This window comes from Pelobates fuscus, chromosome 3, assembly GCF_036172605.1.
Source record: "Pelobates fuscus isolate aPelFus1 chromosome 3, aPelFus1.pri, whole genome shotgun sequence".
Classification (NCBI taxonomy): Eukaryota; Metazoa; Chordata; class Amphibia; order Anura; family Pelobatidae; genus Pelobates; species Pelobates fuscus.
In genome coordinates this window covers 76,134,159-76,155,288 of record NC_086319.1, presented here as the reverse complement: position 1 = coordinate 76,155,288, position 21,130 = coordinate 76,134,159, and the positions used below count along the sequence as shown (strand labels likewise).

Below are 21,130 nucleotides of genomic sequence, written 5' to 3'. Positions count from 1 at the left end.
GCAACAGCATGGTTCAAATGGAGAAAACATCTCCAAGGATTGCAGATGAAGAATTGCAGAAGTTAGTTCTGTCTTGGAGGTATAAAGTCTCTGAAACTACAATCCAATGTCATGTACATTACCTCAAGTTGTTTGGAAGAGTTTCAAGCCTCTACTCTCATCCAAAAAAAACCCCAAAGGTTTTAATTTTGCCAGGCACTTCTGGAACTTCAAATGAGATTGGGTTCTATGATCAGATGAAACCAAAATAGTTTTTTTTGGCAATAAACACAGAGAGGTAGCCATATGGTTAAAAGACCACTGTAGGTTAAAGGACCACCGTGGTTAAAGGACCACTATAGTGGCAGGAAAACATACTAGTTTTCATGGCTCTATATGGTCCTTGGGTCCCCTTCACCTTCTGTGCCCCCCTCCCGCCGGGCTCTAGGGTGAGCAAGGGGTTAATCCCTTAGCTTTTTTCCAGCACCGGGCTCCCTCGGCGCTGGGGACTCTCCTCCTCCTTTCCCTGTCATCGGCTTAATGCGCATGCGCGGCAAGAGCCGCGGGCGCATTCAGCCAGTCCATAGGAAAGCATTCCATAGGAAAGCATTCCACTAGAGGCTGGATTAACCCATTTGTAAACATAGCAGTTTCTCTGAAACTGCTATGTTTACAGCAGAAAGGGTTACTCCTAGATGGACCTGGCACCCAGACCACTTCATTAAGCTGCAGTGGTCTGGGTGCCTATAGTGGTCCTTTAAATATGGTGGTGGCTGTTTTGTGTTTTGTAACCTTGTATGCCAGAGGACCTGGACATTTATATGATACATGGCAGGTAATAAATGAGTACCTGCCTGCCTTTGCTAGAAAGCGTTAAATGGGCTGTGGTTGGATCTTCCAGCAGGACAATGATCCAAAACATACATCAAAATTAACACAAAAATGGTTTACTGACCACAAAATCAAGGTCCTACCGTGGCCATCCCTGTCTTCTGACTTGAACAACATACGAAAATCTGAGGGGTAAACTAAAAAGTTAGAATCCACCAGCATAGTCCTTGAAATTTGAAGGATTGGGAGAGATTCTGTATAGAGGAATGATCTCAGGTCCCTTGCCAGGTATTCTCTAACCTCAATAGGCTCTGTAGGAGAAGACTCAGAGCTGTTATCTTGCCAAAGTGAGGTAGCACAAAGTATTGACTAAAATGGTGCCAATAATTGTGCCACACATATATTTCACAAAGGTTTTTCATTTATTTTTTATAAATCTGTGTTGTGTTTGCAATTGTTTGATATCCATGAGAATAGAGTATTTCTGTACTTTTTGACCAAAAGATTAAAAGATTAAACAATAAAAACACATGTTCATAGCCTTCTTTGCTCATACTTACCAAGGTCTGCCAATATTAGTGGAGGGCACAGTATATCAACTTATATACAGACCTGTTTAACGTATTGCAGAAGAGTGGTGTGTTAAAAGTAACATGTTGTTCTTTTTTTTTTTTTTTTTAAATACATACAATTGAAAAAAACATTTACAAACCATCTCAATTTCAAAATAGGAAAATTGATGGAACAAATACTGAAGAAGACAATATTGAACTGAATGAAGATGGGCAACCTATACATGCCCCCACTAAAACACCACCTCGATTTGACTGCTACTGCTGTGGACTACCTAAGAGATACATCATTGCCATTATGAGTGGCCTTGGTTTCTGTATATCATTTGGAATTAGGTGTAATCTTGGAGTAGCCATTGTCGAAATGGTAAACAACAATACTGTGTATGTTGATGGGAAACCAGAAATTCAGGTATGTCAGCCTTTTTTCTAAATTAAATCTCAATTTGTGAATATTTTCTTAAATATGGTTTAATTTTCCCTCGACCCTAAATGTTTACTCTGGTTTTTTGCCTTTAGGGACCCAGTTAGTGATGGCATGTCCAACATATTTTCAACAAGCATATGTAGGTGATGGAAGTGCACTCAATCCTTCGTCTGGAATTCAGGGTGCTCTAGTGGATAAGTCCCAGTACCAAAAAAGGACCAATTGAAGCATTTGAATATAAAGAATAATCCAGGCACTCCAGCATATTCCAAAATGTAGGCAATCTTTATTGGAACAAGGAACCAAAAAGCAACGTCTCGACCCCTTAGCTGTCCGAAGGCCCTAAGGGGTCGAAACGTTGCATTTTGGTTCCTTGTTCCAGTAAAGATTGCCTACATTTTGGAATATGCTGGAGGGCCTGGATTATTCTTTATATTCAACATATTTTCAACGACACATAGCTTTTATACAAATTGGCAAACAACATATGAAAAGTGATGCCTGCCCAGTAGTATATAAAAGTCAAATGGTGATAAGTCAGACGTTAGCATTCTTCCACCTCTGGTATGAGACAACGTCCGGGAGAGTAGCAGGTTCAGAAATTTGTTCGTTGATCTCAATATAGAAATATAACTCATGATCAACAGATATAATTCAAAACAGAATTCTAACTTAGAATGTTTACCTTTGCTATACTGTATGTAAATAGAAATTCACATAGAAAGTAATCATGCATTTGTTTGATTGGATAAAATTTGGCAAATTAAAGCCAGTTCTTCATCACGTACACAAATTCTAAAGCAAACTGTTTCCTAAACCGTTCTTGATGCCTGAGAGTGATGAGCAGAAACAAACACAAATGCTACGCGATAAACATTGATCATCATATCCTCAAAAAGTAAAAGTAGAGCAAAGTTCATTAAACAATATTAATAGCAATAAAAACCTCTGTACTTTTACTTTTACCCTCAGGTGATTGTCTTTTGAGGTCTCACGTAGCAAATGTTCTCCTCCGGGTGCATCCAACCTTCAACATACAGCTAAGACTTACATTCTCGCGGTCACAAGCCGCCAATACCACGCACCCTCCTTCTCCCCTCCACCAAGATTTATTTTCTGAAAATCTTGACAGTCTATCATTGCATACATCTTCTTACACCATTTCAGAAAACATCATTGTAAAATGAAAATGGGTAAAACAAAATGGGTGATAGGCCCCCATCTCTGGGTGCTCCCCACTCCATTGCATATAAATTCTACATACTGCAGGTCAGCATTTTCATGTGCTGCCAACCAACATGATGAGATTATATATGTCCAGGGAAACTTGATGCATATGACAACCTTAGACACAATAAAAAGTCAAATTTATCTATGGCTTCTTATAGACAAATGTTCTTAAAAACTCATTATACTTATTACTCCACACCTAGTCTTTTTTGCTGTGGGCAGGAAAGACACTCCACATTTCAAGGCAGTTTCCCCCTGGACAAATAGGGAAATGGGGGCATGACTGCTGCCCATGGTTGATGGGCTGGATTAAAAACTTGCAACAATGTTTCAAGATATGGAGGAGTTTTATACGAGTAGAGAGGAGGGGACTTACCAGTTGGCAGGAGTGACTGAAACCAGGGTCCCCCATCACGCGAGGTTGAGGAGGTTGAGGAGGTTGAGGAGGTTGAGGAGGTTGAGGAGGTTGAGGAGGTTGAGGAGGTTGAGGAGGTTGAGGAGGTTGGGGAGGTTGGGGAGGTTGAGGAGGTTGAGGAGGTTGAGGAGGTTGAGGAGGTTGAGGAGGTTGGGGAGGTTGAGGAGGTTGAGGAGGTTGAGGAGGTTGAGGAGGTTGAGGAGGTTGGGGAGGTTGAGGAGGTTGGGGAGGTTGGGGAGGTTGAGGAGGTTGGGGAGGTTGGGGAGGTTGGAGGAGGAGGAGGGGGAGATGCCGGGAAGCATAGCGCGCGAAAGGGCAGCTTTGTGGTGGCTGATTCCCTGGACAGCGCAGTTGAAGGAAGAAGTATGGAAAAGTGGCACCTGGGTAGACTATAGTTCGCACAGGGCTTATGGCTAGTAATGGCTGTGCTGGGCTCTTAGAGAATGTAATGGAGAACTGTCTGTTGGGTTTTAAAATGTTATGTCATGGTTAATAAAGCTGTGACGGTGGGAGATGGAGATGGGTCAGCAGTCAATATTTACATCACTGTTTCTGGGGCTGCCCTTCTAGACAAGCTTTCTGGAGAGACGTCCAGTTCTATTTAAATAACAATGCTCTGCACACCTTAAAGGAACACTATAGCATTAGGAATACAAAACTGCCACTAACTTGTTAGGTCTCCCCCACCTCTGGTCATGAAAGGGTTAAAAAAAACAACAACAATTTTTGTTCCACTTAGGGACACTCCAGGCACCCAGACCACTTCAGCCCATTGGAGTGGTCTGGGTGCCAACTTCCACTACCCTTAACCCTGCAAGTGTAGTTATTGCAGTTTTTATAACCTGCAATAATTACCTTGCAGGGTTAAGTCCTCCTCTAGTGGCTGTCTACTAGACAGCCACTAGAGGGCACTTCCTGATTCATAGCACAGGTTTTCTGTGCTATAGAGTCGCTGGACGTCCTCACGCTGTGTGAGGACCTCCAGCGTCGCTAAAATCCCCATAGGAAAGCATTGAAAACATTTTCAATGCTTTCCTATGGGGAGGTCTAATGCGCGTGTGCGGCATTGCCGCGCATATGCATTAGGTCTCTCCCGCCAGCGGGCGTGATCTGTCTCCCCCGCCGGATGACGTGGGGACAGGGAGGAGCGTGGGCGGACTAAGAAGCAGCTACGAGGGACATCATCGCTGCCTCTGGTAAGTCTGGGAGGGAGAGGGGACCTGCAGTGCCAGGAAAACGGATTGTTTTCCTGGCACTGGAGAGTCCCTTTAAATCTTTCAAGCACCGAGGACTCCTCGGATGGAGAACCTAATGCACATGCGAAATGAGCATTGCACTTGCATTAGAGTTTCCCCATAGAAAGCATTATATCAATGCTTACTTATGGGGAATTTGAAGACATTATATGTCCTCATACAAAGAGTAAGGCCGTCCAACTTCATTTAACTGAGTAAAACTCCATTAAAGACCAAGAAATGCCTCCAATGGCTGTCTGGAAGGCAGCCACTAGAGCAGGGGTAGGCAACCTACGGCATGTGTGCCATGCACGGCACTCAAGGTTTCTTTGCCTGGCACTTAAGGCTGCAAGAGCCAAACAGGTTCAATCAGGAGTCCCAGGTAAAACTTCAGATATTTGCTAATACAAAAAGGTGGTGAAGGGCAATCCTCAATTTATGCATTGCAGCATGTAGAGGAAGTGATCTCAGATCACTTAATTCCAGCACTTGTGAATGGGAATCCACACTGGAGTAGAGCAGCCAGCAGCTGCTCTTGCAGCTCCTGTCTTTGACATGTACCTGGCCAGCCTGGTCCCCACTGGAACCCAGGGAAGCCACCCACACTACTAGATATACACAGAGCATCAGAGCAAACCTCCCCTCATACAAATAATATGTACAGCCCACACACAAACACAACACACAGTCTGCACAAACTCAATACCAGTGACCATCCACAAACATGCACACAACCCCACATGCAACCTCTCACATGAAATACCCCAAACAGCCCCACACATACACACACTACCATATCCATACACACACACACACACACTATGTAACATATGCATACACACACACACAATTCTACAAGCAGCCCCACACACAGCCCAAATTAATAGGTATGAGACAGGATACCACAAACTACTCATGAACATATACAATATAATAGCTCATATGCGCACAAATACAACGATACAAAGCAACTACAGTATAAACAATACAAGCAGAATACGGCAACGTACACACCTCAATTGAAAAAAATAGGACCGGCACGCTACGGGACATCACAATCCTATTTCGGCACAGTACTGCTAAAAGGTTACCTACCCCTGCACTAGAGGTTGTCTTAACTCTGCAATGTAAACATTGCAGTTCCTCTGAGATTGCAATGTTTTGCTGGGTTAAAGGGACAGATGGGTTAAAGGGACAGATGCACTGCATACAGACACACTTCAATAAGATGATGTGATCTGGGTGCCTATAGTGTTCCTTAAACTTTAGCTCCCTGTTTTTTTTAATCCTGGGGTCCCTTCATACGTTGTCTTTTTAAAGCAATTTCTCACCATCATAGCTGCTGTTGATCACAAGACCATACACTTCCAATAAACATCTTTCTTACCAAACAATGATTCTTCTTAAAAACGGATTGGTTGCAAACCCTAAACAATAAAGAAATAATGGCTGAACAATTTCTACAAACGTGGAACCATTATATTTCCACCTTCCAAAGTAAAATAAAGACAGCCCTGCAATGCACAATTTGGTTCTCCTTTGCATGATCTGTTGGCTGCCTTATTCACATTCCCCGTCCTCTTTTATAAAGATCATATAATATACAGAGATTCTGGCAATTGTTTAAATGGTTATTGTCTTTTTTATTGTGTTTTAGTTTTGTTCCTTCTCTATATGCACATATATCTCATAAACAGATTGAATATATAATTCATAGTGCCTATATTCTGTCATTTCGCCTTTAGCAATTGTTCATCTTCCTTAACTTTACAATTGCATAGGTTGCATGTGGAAAATACTTGTGTATACTATGTGTTTCTGTTTTTAGAAAATGAGAATGTTTACTTATACCTCACCTTTTTTGCCTTATATAACTTTAAAAAAAATTGTATTTTTTTCAAATCCTTGCTTAAAAGGGAAGTACTAGAAATACAATTGCCATCCCTTACACTATAGTGTTAGAAATGCAAACATATTCCTAACGCTATGATGTTGGACTACATGTTTAGGTGTCCACCCACCTGAAAAAGGCGTAAAACCAGTGGCGTGCATACGATCCATGGGGCCCTGGTGCAAAAGCTGAAACACACAAAACCTCCACAAAAGTTACATCACCTAATAGCCCCGATCTGGATGACCAACATATCCAAAAATAACCCAGATCGGTTCAGGAATTTCCTGGAAGTGATAATTTGACAGATCGCATGCATGGCCCCATGCCCAAAACAGTTCCAGAGAATCAAGGCTTGCGGTCGGTCTAGTTTGGTAGTTTGAAAACCGAACAAACTTCCAAACATAGTCAATGTTCTTACCTTGGAGCTTGTTCCCCTCATCCAGAGGAACAATTCCACAGAACATTGCCCTTCTAAGTTGTATAGAACCGAACGCAGGTGATGATGGAAGTCCACCGGTGTTCGGGAGTTTCTGTCCGATTTTAGTTCCAGGAACTCGACGACCAAACACGGCTGCCTGCGTTCATGTGAACAAGATGGCTGCCACCTGGTGGTCGTTCATGCGAACAGTGGCCACCCAAACAGACAATTAGAACACTGCCGTTAGAATCGTTACTAAGTGTTAATAGGGTTTAACAAGCTCCCGGATGGTCTCTGGTTCGTGCGGCTGTTCGGGAACCGAACCATATAATCCCAATTGCATGAACAGAGCCTTTTTAAAGTATTTTAGCAATGTCTATTGCAGGGGGCCATAGTCCTGGGGCAGGAGGCCTGCAAGCAGGCTCCTCCAAAAGCCTGTGGCGAGGTTCTGTTCGCCACAAAATATATACATCCAAAATATATAAATAGAATATGATTATTTGATAATAATTCTTACAACTATATACTTCTTAACATAGTATATAAAACTTAGATGATATTACAAGTATATGTACAAAGTATAACAAGAAAAAAAAGTATACTTAAATAATAATATACAATAAATATAAGATTATTCACTAACAGAATTATTCACAGAAGTATACATCCCATGATTCCCACCATTTCAAATGGATAAAGAGGGACATTTTAATTTTAGAGGTGTGAGTGGGGGTGTTCCCAGAGATGGGGCTATTCAGAGACATTTTAGGTGACTTACTAATAATGTATTCAATTAAAATGTAATGTAGAACAAAACACTGTATCTTATGCACATATAGTGATTTCTAGGTAGTTTAAGACACATTACTGGGAGTATTATTGCTGTGAAACTCTGTTATACACTCAGACATACCAACAACATTCAGCTCCTAGAAAAGAGGGACAGAGGGATTTGGGTCCAAAATAGGGACTGTCCCTCAGAAGGGAGGTAAGAATAAAGTGAGAGTTGTCTTGAATTTAAAGTGAATTACAGATTTAAGGCAAAAATAACCAAACTGAAAAAAATTCTGCTATCCTTCAATTTTTCTACTATGACCATAAATTAGAAATTTACTTTGAATTAACTTTGAGCTCCCAAACATTCTCACTCTAGTGAATATCCCTGTATAAGGACAATTTGAATAGTATTGTAGAAACCATCTTAATGCAGGAAGCATATATACTTCGTACTTATTTTCAACTGTTCCAATTTGATTTATTATGATGTCTCCATTCCCAGAAAGCCCAGTTTAATTGGGATCCAGAAACTGTTGGACTCATTCATGGCTCATTTTTCTGGGGATACATCGTGACGCAGATCCCTGGAGGTTTCATTGCGAACAAGCTTGCCGCAAACAGGTATTTCGATGGTTCCTCATACCGATTAATACCAGCCATGACAGCATTACATTCTCACCTCTGCTAACAGCTAAACCAATATAGCGGACATTTTGTAAGCTAGTTTCTGTAAATTAAATGACAGGACTCACTTGATAGGATGTAATTAGAGATACATCTACAACACCATACTGTGAACCTGCAGGATATATTGTCTACATTTTTTAATTAGTCTGTTCTAAGCAGAATGACTGATAAGGCTTTAATGAACACTAATTATTTTACCAGATACGATCAGTGTAACAAAACATGAAGATATTGCTATTGTGCAGTTAGAATTGTTTTTTTTTTTTTTAATCCTATATTCAGGGAATTTGCATAGACTTATAACAAACTGCAACTAAAATTGTGATTTGCTAATTTGTCAAAACTACTATGACATTGCACTCAGATGCTCAGGTGCTCCGTGACATTTTATTTAGATTTTATTTAAATTTTGAAATAGTGCGGGGGTTATTATGTTGCTGTGTTTGGGGGATTTAAACCCGATCTGAGATTATGTGATGACATAAAATATTGAACCTTGTTAATTTGGAACCAGAATATCTAGAATTATATACAACAGTATGTCCGACCCAGATGGTCTGTCACTCAATATTTATAGAAAATCTAAACTCTGACACAATCATTATGCACCAACATGCAATATGTACATTCTATAATATAGACGGCTGTTGTGTGCACATGTATGTATTGAGGTTGTAGTGTGTGTATGTATAGTGGTTGTAGTGTATGTATGTACAGGGGTGGTATTGTGTGTGTCTAAGGGCTGTAGAGAGTGTTTGTGTGTCAAGAGGGTGTAGTGTGCTTGTATGTGCATGGGGGGGGGGTGTAATGTACATATGCATGTATCTAGGGGCTATATTATTATTATTTATTATTATTATTATTCATATTTATAAAGCGCCAACAAATTCTGCAATGCTGTAAATTAAATTTCCAAAATTAAATAATAATAATAATAATAATAAAAATACATATTTATTCCCCTCTTTCTTTGTTACTTTTAGCCAAGGGAGGAGGGTTATCCCGGTGAGCCAGTGGCCTAAATGTGCTCTGCAGCTGCTGATTCTGAAAAGGCATTAGTGAGAGCATTGCCGTGGTAACCTCTGGCAACATTCTCAGGGACCGGTGCTTGAGGGAACATAGCAATTGGCCCCCAGGCGGAGGTTAGATTAGGTATTGCTTGTAATGTAGATCTCTGTTCTCCCCACCAGCCCATGAATGGACTTAGTAATTTGTTTGGGCCATGCTCACTGAGCGTTGGCCCTGCATTGGCCAGCTGGGAAGTTCCTTTGATTTTTCTTGTTGGCCTTGGCACTTGCCGGCATTTACCCACTTTGCCTGAAGGTCTGTCTGGGTCTGACTACAAGTTATATTATAATGCTCACATGCCAAATTGTCTACATATGTTTCAGTTTGCCTCCATTTTATTATGCCCACATTATGCCACATTGCCTACATTTACTTAGTTTGGCTCCATTTTATTATGCCAACCCCAAGAACACCCCCTAAAAGAGTCCCTTTTTGTCCATTTAAAATGTTGGGAGGTATGCCAGTCTACTAGCATGGGAGTGCTGGCAAACTAGTTGTGGGCTGCAACCTCAAACCATTCTGCTAAAACTTAAAATAGCAGGCCTCTCCTCCTCACCACCACACCATTAAATTAAAGGACCGCGCGCAGTTTGTCAGTTTGTCAGTTTGTCAACAATCAAAGATAGGCCATGGTCAGGGCAAGGCTTTTTGCACCTAAAGGATTTGTAGCTAACGGACAGGAACATCCCTCTTCTCGGAAGAACCAGACTGAGCCTCACCCCTAAATCCTGTACAACGGTCACAGTAATCTTGCTACAAGACTGCATTATTTTACTTGAAGTTAGTTCCTCACCTCATTATGCTACTAAACTCTGTCGTGACCTTTGTATTTTATTGCTCTTAATACATGAAAACGTATAAATAAAGAATCTTGAAAAAAAAAGTTGCAGGCGGTGTGTTGAGACGTCTTTTTGCACAGTACTGAAGGAGTAAGTCAGGAGGCAGGAATATTCCAGGGCTAGCTAGCTCAGCACGCGGGAGGATTGGGTAGGAATGGTGTCCGGTGCTGTCAATGCTCCCTCCAGACCTGGGCTGGCTCTTTGGGACATTTCCAAGTGAACTGCGGTGTCTGAGACCAGATCAGAAATATATCAGATAGAGCTTGATTTTAGAAACTACTATTTCACCATCTTTGCTATTAGTATATTATAGTGTAAAGCCAAATACTTTGTTTACCCCCTGGCAGACCCATTAAATGCTGACCTTAAGTTCTTTCACAGGTTTGAAGGTCGGTAGAGTTGGCAAATCAATGATTACACTCAAATCAAACATATCCTGAATTGCCTAACAATATGATCAGTTGTGGGTACATATTGGGCCTGCTAAAGTTGCGAGTGTGATTGGGCCCTCTGTGTTTGGCCTGTCACAGGGGGCCCATGGGTCAGAAGACTAGCCACCTAAGGGTCCCCTGAGATGAGTGGATATCTACTAAGGTCGAGTAACCACCTACTTACTCGAACAGATCCGGGGACCTCGGGGGCCTGTAGATGAACAGCAAGGGAGCGTTGATCTTCCTACTCTTCCTTGCTACTCCATCGCACAAGGGGATGCCAGATACTTGGATATGATGTCATTGTGACCCTGACATCACTAAATGGTGCACGAGAGAGTGAGGAAGAGCAGTGAGATTACAGCAGCTACACTGGACCCCGGGAAAAGGATCCGCACCAGCACTCCTAAACATTGAGATGCAGGTTAGGGTTAAAAAAATTAAAATATATATGTATAATATAATAATATATGTATTCATAATATGAATATAAGTGTTGTGTGTGTGTCTGTGTTAAACCAGTGTGTGTCTGTTAGTGTGTGTGTGTGTGTGTGTGTTTATCAGTGTCAAATCAGTGAGAGTGTATGTCTGGCAGTGAATGTGCGTGTGTCAGTGTTTCTGTGAGTGAGTGTCTGTCATTGAGTGTGTGTGTGTGTGTGTCAGTGAAAGTGTGTGTTGGTTAAACAACGGGTGTGCCAATTACCATGTATCTGTCAGTAGATGTATGGTTGCGTATGTATATTGTGAGAGAGTAAGGGGGCCCTTCTATGACTCTTGCACTGGGATTCTTCGATTTGTAGTCACGCTCCTGACCTGATGATTTTCTGGATCAGTCTGTGGGTTATTTGCTGCAGTATATTAAAAGAGGGGATTCCTGTTCAGCAGACGCTGCATAGACAGAACTCTGAGTCACCTAAGATAGTGAAGTATTATGTTAAGCTGGGTTATAAATGTTTGATCAATAAAGTTGTTAATGTGGTAAATAAATAATAAAGCTGTGGCCAAGCCCTACCCCACTAGCTCCATGTCTGTGTACACTTATTCTGGTGTGAGGCGCTTACATAGAAACATAGAATGTGATAAGATAAGAACCACGCGGCCCATCTAGTCTGCCCAATTTTCTAAAAACTTTCATTAGTCCCTGGTCTTATCTTATAGCTAGGATAACCTTAGACCCACGGGTGGTGGCTATTAATATACACGGGGGGACCTAGTGTCCCCCTCAAGTCCTTACCCATGTCCGTTTGGTGGGGACCTTAATTAAATAAATAATGTCCTCCCCCGGTCCTCACCCATGAGCGGTGGGTGTGGACCCTAAATAAATAAATAATGGGGGCTACCTAATATTCCCCCTAGGTCCCCCCCCATGAGCGGCGGGTGGGGTCCCTTATTAATTAAAGGGGGGACCTAATGTCCCCCCTGGTCACCACATATGAATAGCGGGTAGGGACCCTAAATAAATAAATAATGGGGGGGGACCTAATGTCCCCCTCAGATCCCCACCCATGAGCAAAAGGGGCTGAAGAAAGAAATAAAGAAAGAAGACATCAAATGGTAAGTATTTATTTTATTTTACAGGGTTAGATTATTGCCCCCCTCACTATTATTAGGGTGAGGAGGTAGGTAGGGTTTTTTTTATTGGCAGGGGAGTGACTAGAGGCTTGGGGACCCCTAGTCTCCACCCACCGGTCATGGGTGGGGACCTGGGGGGCATTAGGTCCCCCCTTTAATTAATTAGGGTCCCCACCCATCGCTCATGGGTAGGGATAAAGGTCCCCCTTTAATTATTTCGGTTCCCCACCCACAACTCATGGGTGGGGACCTGGGGTGGACATCAGGTCCCCCCTTTAATTAATTAGGGTCCCCCCACGCTGCTCATGGGTGGAGACCCGGGGGGACATTAGTTCCCCCCATTATTTATTTATTTATGGTGCTCACCCCCCGCTCATTATGTCCCCCCTTTAATTAATTAGGGCCTCCATCCACGGCTCATGGGTGGGGACCTGGGGGGAACACTAGGTCCCCCCATTTTTATTAATAGCCCACACCCGCGGGTCATGGGTGGGGGTCTTGGGGGTGCACTATGTCCCCCCCATTTTAGGTATTTGGGTTCCCCACCATGCCAGGTCCCTCTTATTGCAATAGCTGCCCAGTCACTAGTAGTTTTAAATGTGTTTAGGCGACATGCCCCTACTTGCGGCATGCCGCGAGTAGCAGCATGCGGGAGGATTTAACCTCCCTTTAAATAATATGGGGGTCATAGTGATCCCCATAGGTTTGAATGCGGGGAGGGGGGCAGGCAGGAATTAATATTATTATAAGGAGGGAGTTGGTAGCGCTGTCAACTCCCTCCTTGTTTTTTTTTCTTCGCACATGCGCAGTGTTATTTCTCCGTGCTGTGGGTGTTAATTCCCCTGCAGCATGGAGTCTATTAAATGAACGAAATGAAAGCAAAAGCTAATGCATTCTGCATTTGCCCTTTTGTTTTGTTTATATTTCGTATGTTGGGCTTTCGTTTACGGTTTATTAAATGAATACGAAAAAAATAGAATTTTCGGATGAGATCGTATTCATACGAAAACGAATGCACATATCTACTAACTTCTATCTACAATCTTGTTTACCGTGGCTTAGAGCAGGCAGCACTCTGTCTTCTCAACAGGCGCAACTGATCTTTTCCCAGGTTGCAAGTAATCCTTGGGTAGTTACCACGTCAAGCCCCACTGCCTAATGATGGAGCAATCTTGACAGCTGAAGGAAGTGGCGAATCCCCTGGCCTGAGAACTGCACCTCATCACAGCTAGTGGCAGCCCCGTTATCCCCCCTGGACCTATGGGGGATATCTCTGTCCCCACTATGGCAGTTTGCATCTCCACTGACTTTGAGTTAAATACAGGGCAACTGTGGACTGCATGGTGGAGCCAAAATGGCTGCCGTGCTTCGGAATCTGCCTGCTGTATAAGTAGACTCTAAATGCCAGGAGTGGAGAGAGCAGTTTGAGGGAAGTATAACGCACTCTGCATGGTGTTCTGGTGCTGCATACACAGCAGCCCATGCATCTCTGCTACAACAACTGGCTTGCTGCAGCAGGCTATCATTCCAGCATACATCCCTTTTCCTGGGCCAGAGGCCCACCAGGTACTCCCCCCTCCAGTTCCTCTGACGACCTACACAGCTGCTCATGCATCTCGTTCTACTTCTGGGCCTGGGACCCGCCTGGACAACCATCCAGGCAGCCATCCATATAACTTCATGGACAACCGAGTTATGGAGACCCTGCGGGTTCAAGATTTTGGCCTCCTGGACACAAGGCATTAGCTCCCTTTCAGGGATTGAGCTGTAGCTACAGAGGCAACCAACTGGAAGACCTACCACATCTTATGCAGAATCTATACAGTGTGTTGGCGATGGGGAAGTATATTTGTCCTGGAGAGGAACTGTATCCCCGATCTTTACCTACTTGCGGCATAGGTGGCTCTTACTTACTTACATCGTGACCTGATATGAATATTATTATGTCTGCTTTGCTTTAGTATGAATACCTCTCTTTATTCTTGTAACATCATAACTTTGTTTATACCTAACAGTCACGAATAAGCTATTGTATCTTTTGTTATTTCTCAATAAAACTATGATTGACAAAAAATATATATATTGTCCACTATTTTAAATAATTTAAAAGTGACTATATTAACAAGCTTACTCTACACTCTGTCATGTTCATTTTACCCAATGTAACTCTAGAGTATGAATGTTTTATAAACACATTTTCTAAATTATATATTTTTTTTCTTCCAGAGTATTTGGTGCTGCTATTTTTTTAACCTCAGTTCTAAATATGCTGATCCCCTCTGCCGCAAAAGCACACTACGGCTGTGTTATATCCATTCGTATCCTACAAGGTCTGGTCGAGGTACGTTATACAATTTGGAGAACATCATCCATTTAGTTTTGACAGAGGATTGAGAGTTTTAAAAGACAATAATATCACTGTGTCTTATCAGTGTAACTGTTAAGAAAAGACAGTGCATTCGTGGAAGACAAACGTATTTATTTTGATTTAGACCTTCTCAAGTAATTATTAACCAGGACTATATTACACTGAGCATTTGGAACAGCTCCCCACCAGTTTTCATGTGGAAAAATATATTTGCAATAGTTTAGAAGCACTGAGATACTCTTTGTGTCTCTTTAATTCTGTAATAGGTTCAATTCTTCAGGTCCCCTTCCTCCTCACTGGTGGCTGTCTGAAGAAGCTTTGTTGAGAGCAACTAGGCATGTCAAAAAAGTTGGACAGGTTTGAAATCTGCCGTTTCAGTAGGTGTTGCACATGTCTAGTCTCCTCTAAGGAGGAACTTCAGGGCCGGGGCCTCACATTGATTTGCCATTTGGGCAGCAGAGCCAGTTGCCCATGAGTGGAGGCATGCCATTGAGAGAGGACACAGCAGCAGCCAAACCTTCTGGGTCCTGTCACATGTTTATCATAGTATCTCATTTTCATCAAGTATATTATTATAACTGTAAGAAATCTTCACAATACCAAGCAGCAAAAACATAAATATTTCAGGAAAGTTACGTTTTCCTATTTTTCTAGTTTTGTGCTCTTCAACCTGGTATGGAATATGAATTATCAAAAGAATGACTGTCACTATTACTAAATCTCCAATAGGCCACAGTCATTGTGTTGTCGCCATGGTGTTTAAATATTGACTCAAAATGAAACAAAAAATGTAATACTATTACTATATGATATAAATAATCTACAAATATAAGCTACGGGTATCTACTTAAATGGATATATATGCAAATATCAAATAATCTACTGTAAACGTCATTCATCTTTTGTGTCGAACTTATTCCAGGGTGTTACCTACCCAGCATGCCACGGGATGTGGAGCAAATGGGCCCCTCCATTGGAGAGAAGCAGATTAGCAACCACTTCATTCTGTGGTGAGTGTGCAATTTCCATTAAGCCCGATTTGGATATGATTACATTTTAATTAGCACCAAAAAAAAACATGCATTAGGAATTTAATTTAATATAAATTTGCCTTTTTAAAGAAGCTGTTATTCTTTCAGATTAGTTTTTATAAAACAGAACATTTATCGCAATGGGAAATAGGAATGTAACACTTGCATATTTTACTTGTATGATCGTAAAAACGCCTGCCCTTTACAGCAGCTCAGACGCTTCTGTTCATTATTTAACTATAACAACAATCTAACTTTATCCCTCTTATAGTCATATCTGATGTGAGTGCAGAGGAGGGAACAAACCACTAGCTTCCTCCTGGTATATCTAGTCTACACGCCCTCGAGGCATGATTTAGTAATTTCTAAATATTTTATTTTTAATATTTGTACACTGGCTTCTTGTTTTGCTAGCTCACAAATATTGCACATTTGTTTGAGGGTATTTGGATGGCTGCAACATGGCGGACACATATCCAGACATATATCTGCTATACCAAAACTGGACATTAATAAATATTGTTAACAGTGTCAAGATTTGTACGTCTAAATGCTCCCAGATTGCCCTGGTATATTTTTACCATGCACGATAGGGTACACAAAGTTTATTGATTAATTCTGTCATTTAATTAAAGTAAATTTTAATATATATTGAAACAAACATACAATAGTTTTTTGTCGTTGTTTCCTTTTTAAGGGATTTAACGGCTTCCTTTCTTTTATGATAGGGAGAAGTGATAGTAGGTACTTATATAAAATAAAATCCTCTGTAATTTTGTCCCTGTAACTGTTAACGTATCACTACCCATACATCAAAAACAAACTTCTAAAGCAGACTTCATTGACATGTCTTAGTGTTAGAGTATTTGAGAGTAAACAATCTAATGAAGCCAAAAATAATATTTCCTTTCTAACTGGTAAATGAAGGGTATATGTTCAATTAAAATGTTATTTTATTATACTGTTAAATGCTGATGGTCTACTTACCTGTTCTTTCTGTTTCTTAGGGTCCTACGCGGGCGCAGTTATTGCCATGCCCCTAGCTGGCGTACTGGTACAATATATTGGTTGGCCATCTGTCTTTTACATATATGGTAAACTTTTTTTGCATAAAATAATTTGCCATAATTATTAAAACATTTCAGAGCCAAAAGCAGACTTAGACTATGGGGGGCATGAAACTAGCACATTGGGCAGCGAGGGTCTACAGCTGGGATACATGATCAGAAAATGGCACAATTGGTAGGAGTGGGCTACAATAGACACATAAAGGAAAGAAAGGGTGCGTTATGTTTTAACGTAGGACAGCATAACTTAGGACAACATTGGTGGAACAGTTAGAAGGTATAATCTGACATATAGGAGAGAAGCTGAAGATTTTCTATGTTGAGAGGAATCCTGTACAAGTCAATATATACAGTATGTATATATTCATATTAGGTTTTCACTTCTATAATATTATTTTCTAATAATTTGGAACTGTGCACTTAACAAGCAGTTGCCCAAAATGGCAAACATTGTTTACAGTTAATTTTATTTTATTACTTTTTTACTCTCAAAACACTACGTCATTGAATAAACACCTGATGACAAGTGGTTTTTTTTTTACAGTTTCACACTAAAGACTTTTTTTTTCTGATGTAGCAAAACATTGTAACCCATGCACATTTAATATCAGAATAAACAGTATCTAGTATCTAGTACCTGTATGTCCATAGATGAATGCAGGAAGATCCTGGACTTCTCAGATATAAATCTTGTAATATTGCAGTAATTTTTCCATAACATACATTAATCTTAGCATTAGAAGGAAAAACAGTTTTAGATAGTTTTTGTTTTCATCACCAGGAGTATTTGGCATGTTTTGGTACATCTTTTGGCTGCTTCATGCTACAGAAAGTCCTGCTGCCCATCCTACTATTACCACTGAAGAAAGGACCTACATCGAGACCAGCATTGGTGAAGGATGCAGTTTGGTTACAAGTAGTGTAAGTATAAAAGGTGAAATTAAATGTAATGCTGCCTTTACTTACAGATTATGCTCAGTAAAAGCTTCAGCTTCAGTAGAAGCTTGGAAAGATGGCAGGCCCTTCAAGGTTCATATTTTCTGAAGCCAATTAGCCATGTTTTATTACAAGTTCTACATGGACTTGTGTACCTCCCGTTTCTCATGGGTGGCTGAATTCTAGGTATAGTTAAAAATACAACACGACAGAACTCATACAGCAATTCACCATAGGTCTTGCCACCATAGGTCTTATATATTTTTGTTGCCATGCTACATAGCTAAACATGGACAACTCAGTTCTACTTATGGTACAAGAATGGCTATTCTTATAGAGATAATTCTCCGTTTTCCATGCAGAGCTATGTCAATCAGAGAACTCATTGGCTTAAGTGCAGACTTTGATTATTATTATTTTATTATTTATATAGCGCCATCAAATTCCGTAGCGCTGTACAATGGGTGGACTAACATACATGTAATTGTAACCAGACAACTGGACGTACAGGCACAGAGGGGTGGAGGGCCCTGCTCCATGAGCTTACACTCTAGAGGGAGTGGGGTATAGTGACACAGAGGGTAAAAGTAGGGGTACGAAGTAGGTTGTTAGAAAAGCATTAATTGAGGGCTTAGTAGGTAATGTTTGACAGTTGCAGGAGAGGAGTCATGGAGGGTTGGGGATGAAAACCTGCTAACAGTTTAATTAATATGCTTTCTTGAAGAAGTGAGTTTTCAATCATTTTTTGAATGAGTAGAGACTGGGTGAAATTCTTACGGAGAAGGGAAGGGAGTTCCACAGAAGAGGTGTAGCCCTGGAAAAGTCTTGGAGGCGAGCGTTAGAGGTGGGAGTACGGACAGAGGATATACATAGGTCTTTGGCAGAGCGTAGGGGCCTCGACGGGACATACTTGTGTATTAGGGAGGATAGGTAGGTTGGAGCAGCATTATGTAGGGACTTGTAACCAAGCACCAGAATTTTAAATTGAGCCCTATATCTAACTGGAAGCCAATGCAGGGACTGACAGAGCGGGGAGGCGTGAGAGGTGCGGGCGGACAGGAAAATGAGCCTTGCCGCCGCATTCATTATAGATTGCAGCGGTGCAATCTGGGAACACATAAGACCACTGAGAAGAGCATTGCAGTAGTCCAGGCGAGAGAGAACAAGAGCATGGACCAGCACCTTAGCCGCATCCGGGGTTAAATAGGGGCGGATGCGCGCTATGTTTTTGAGATGGAAGCTACAGGATTTGACCATTGATTGGACATGAGGGGTGAAGGAGAGGTTGGAGTCAAAAAGAACACCCAGGCAGTGAGCCTGCGAGGTAGAGGTGATGGTAGCGCCGTTGACTTGGAGGGAGAGAGACACGAGATCAGGAGAGGACAGGTAGATTTGCGTGAGACTTTCTCCAGCAGCGTTCAGCAGTTCTAGATCATTTTTGGAGGTAACGGGTCAGCTTGGTGTGCCAGGGTTGTAATTGGGGGCGCTTGCTGCGTTTAATTGTAGGAGGTGCCATGATGTCGAGTTGAGAGGAGAGAGTTGAGTTGTAGAGTGAGGTAGCTGAGTTAGGGCAAGTTAGATTTGACTTTGAGCTATATATTACCATCTCAACTTACAATAACTCTTACCAAGTTCTGCTTACAAAAGCTTATAACACTCAATGGGACACTCTAGGCCGAATCCAGCCAGCACATATTTCTTAATACATAATGCTGATTATGACTACAAAAAGATATAAAAATGAGCAGAAAACAAAATACTTAGCTGAACTGAGGGAGGATGAACTGAACATCAGTTAGCTGTTTAGAAATGAACAGGGAGTAAAGTGATATCCATATAAATATATAAATACATTAAGGCACATGCTGCAGTTATGAGAAATATTCTTTTTTTAAAGAAGAAATAATTTTTTTGTTATGTCTGTCCTGATAGTTATTAGTTTTCACATTGCATCAAAAACATTATATTTATAAATATTTATTTAACTATTTTTATAAAATGTTTGTAGTGTATGTGACTTTTCACACTTTAAAAGTGTGTGCATCAGTTGTATGTATTTGTCTTTGTTTAACAACAGTCAGTGTGTCTTCTTCTTCTCTTTGGCGAATTTGTAGAAATTTAAAACCCCCTGGAAGAAATTCTTCACATCGATGCCAGTCTATGCAATCATAGTAGCCAATTTCTGCAGAAGTTGGACCTTCTACTTGTTATTGATAAGTCAGCCTGCTTACTTCGAAGAAGTCTTTGGATTTCCTATAAGCAAGGTATGTTTGTAAAACCGTACAATAGTTAATAAAATAAAGATTAAACTAGATCTGTCACAATTTAGTTTTGAGCATACTCAAATTTTTTTTTTACATTCGTCTGTTTTTTATGTTGTGGTCACAACAGCTGACTTTTTCACCAACTATTGCCTGATTTTGTACTTAGCTTTCGATTCAGTACAATTGGATGTTTAGTGTATAAATTAGTTTGCTTTTATTTATGTAGTTTAACTAGTGAACAGACGGCTGGGTCCATCGATGCATTGTTACTAACGTTGACCTATTATTTTGTTGTTAGGCAATTTAACTTACTCCCTTTATCATTAATTTGATGTGTTCTGTGTCTAGGTGGGTTTACTGTCTGCAGTTCCACATATGGTGATGACAATTATAGTTCCTATCGGAGGGCAACTGGCTGACTTATTAAGGAGCAGGAAGATATTATCAACAACAACTGTACGGAAAATCATGAACTGTGGAGGTAATACCATTTTATTATTGAAACTCTTTAAAGGAACACTATAGGGTCAGGAAAACAAACATGTATTCCTGCCTTCCCTGGCCCTCCCTTGCCCCCTAAATATAGTAAATATTACTTTTGTTCAAGTCTGCAGCTGCTGGCTCTAGCCCTGATCTGCCTGCTTGGCTGCCATCATCAGAAGTGTTGTTTTGGGCCAATCACAATGCTTCTCCATAGGATTGACTGAGACTGCGAATAAGCAGATCAGGGGCCAAACACAGCCCTGGCCAATCAACATCTCCTCATAGAGATTAATTGAATCAATGCATCACAATGAGGAAAGTTCAGTGTCTCTGAACTGTGTCAGTGTGGAGCACAGCCCCACGAAGAACCTCTAGTAGCCATCTGAGGAGTGGCCAGTGGAGTTATCCCTGTGACATAGTGGTTGGCTTAACACAATATGGCCATATGGTGGAACCGAATCCCCATATTTATTTGCTAAAATAGGTGATATTAAGTAGCCTTGTTAAATGTAAAGCTGTATTTTTGTTTGTGTGTGTGCTGTTCCTTTAACTGTATTGTTATTAGATCTGTCCTTTGCACCTGGCAGTCAGCATAGAGAAAGCATA

At 41.1% G+C, this 21,130-nt stretch overlaps 1 protein-coding gene across 1 annotated transcript in view; it reads left to right on the top strand.

Annotated features, from left to right (window-relative positions):
- Window positions 1-21,130, top strand: part of SLC17A8 (solute carrier family 17 member 8) — a 41,943-nt gene that overhangs the window by 4,811 nt on the left and 16,002 nt on the right. Inside the window, exons 2-9 of the mRNA XM_063445190.1 lie at window positions 1,542-1,794; window positions 8,281-8,399; window positions 14,602-14,716; window positions 15,666-15,753; window positions 16,782-16,868; window positions 17,623-17,762; window positions 19,892-20,041; window positions 20,390-20,522. Coding sequence (XP_063301260.1) covers window positions 1,542-1,794; window positions 8,281-8,399; window positions 14,602-14,716; window positions 15,666-15,753; window positions 16,782-16,868; window positions 17,623-17,762; window positions 19,892-20,041; window positions 20,390-20,522 — 1,085 coding nt within the window. The remainder of the gene's footprint in view (window positions 1-1,541; window positions 1,795-8,280; window positions 8,400-14,601; window positions 14,717-15,665; window positions 15,754-16,781; window positions 16,869-17,622; window positions 17,763-19,891; window positions 20,042-20,389; window positions 20,523-21,130) is intronic.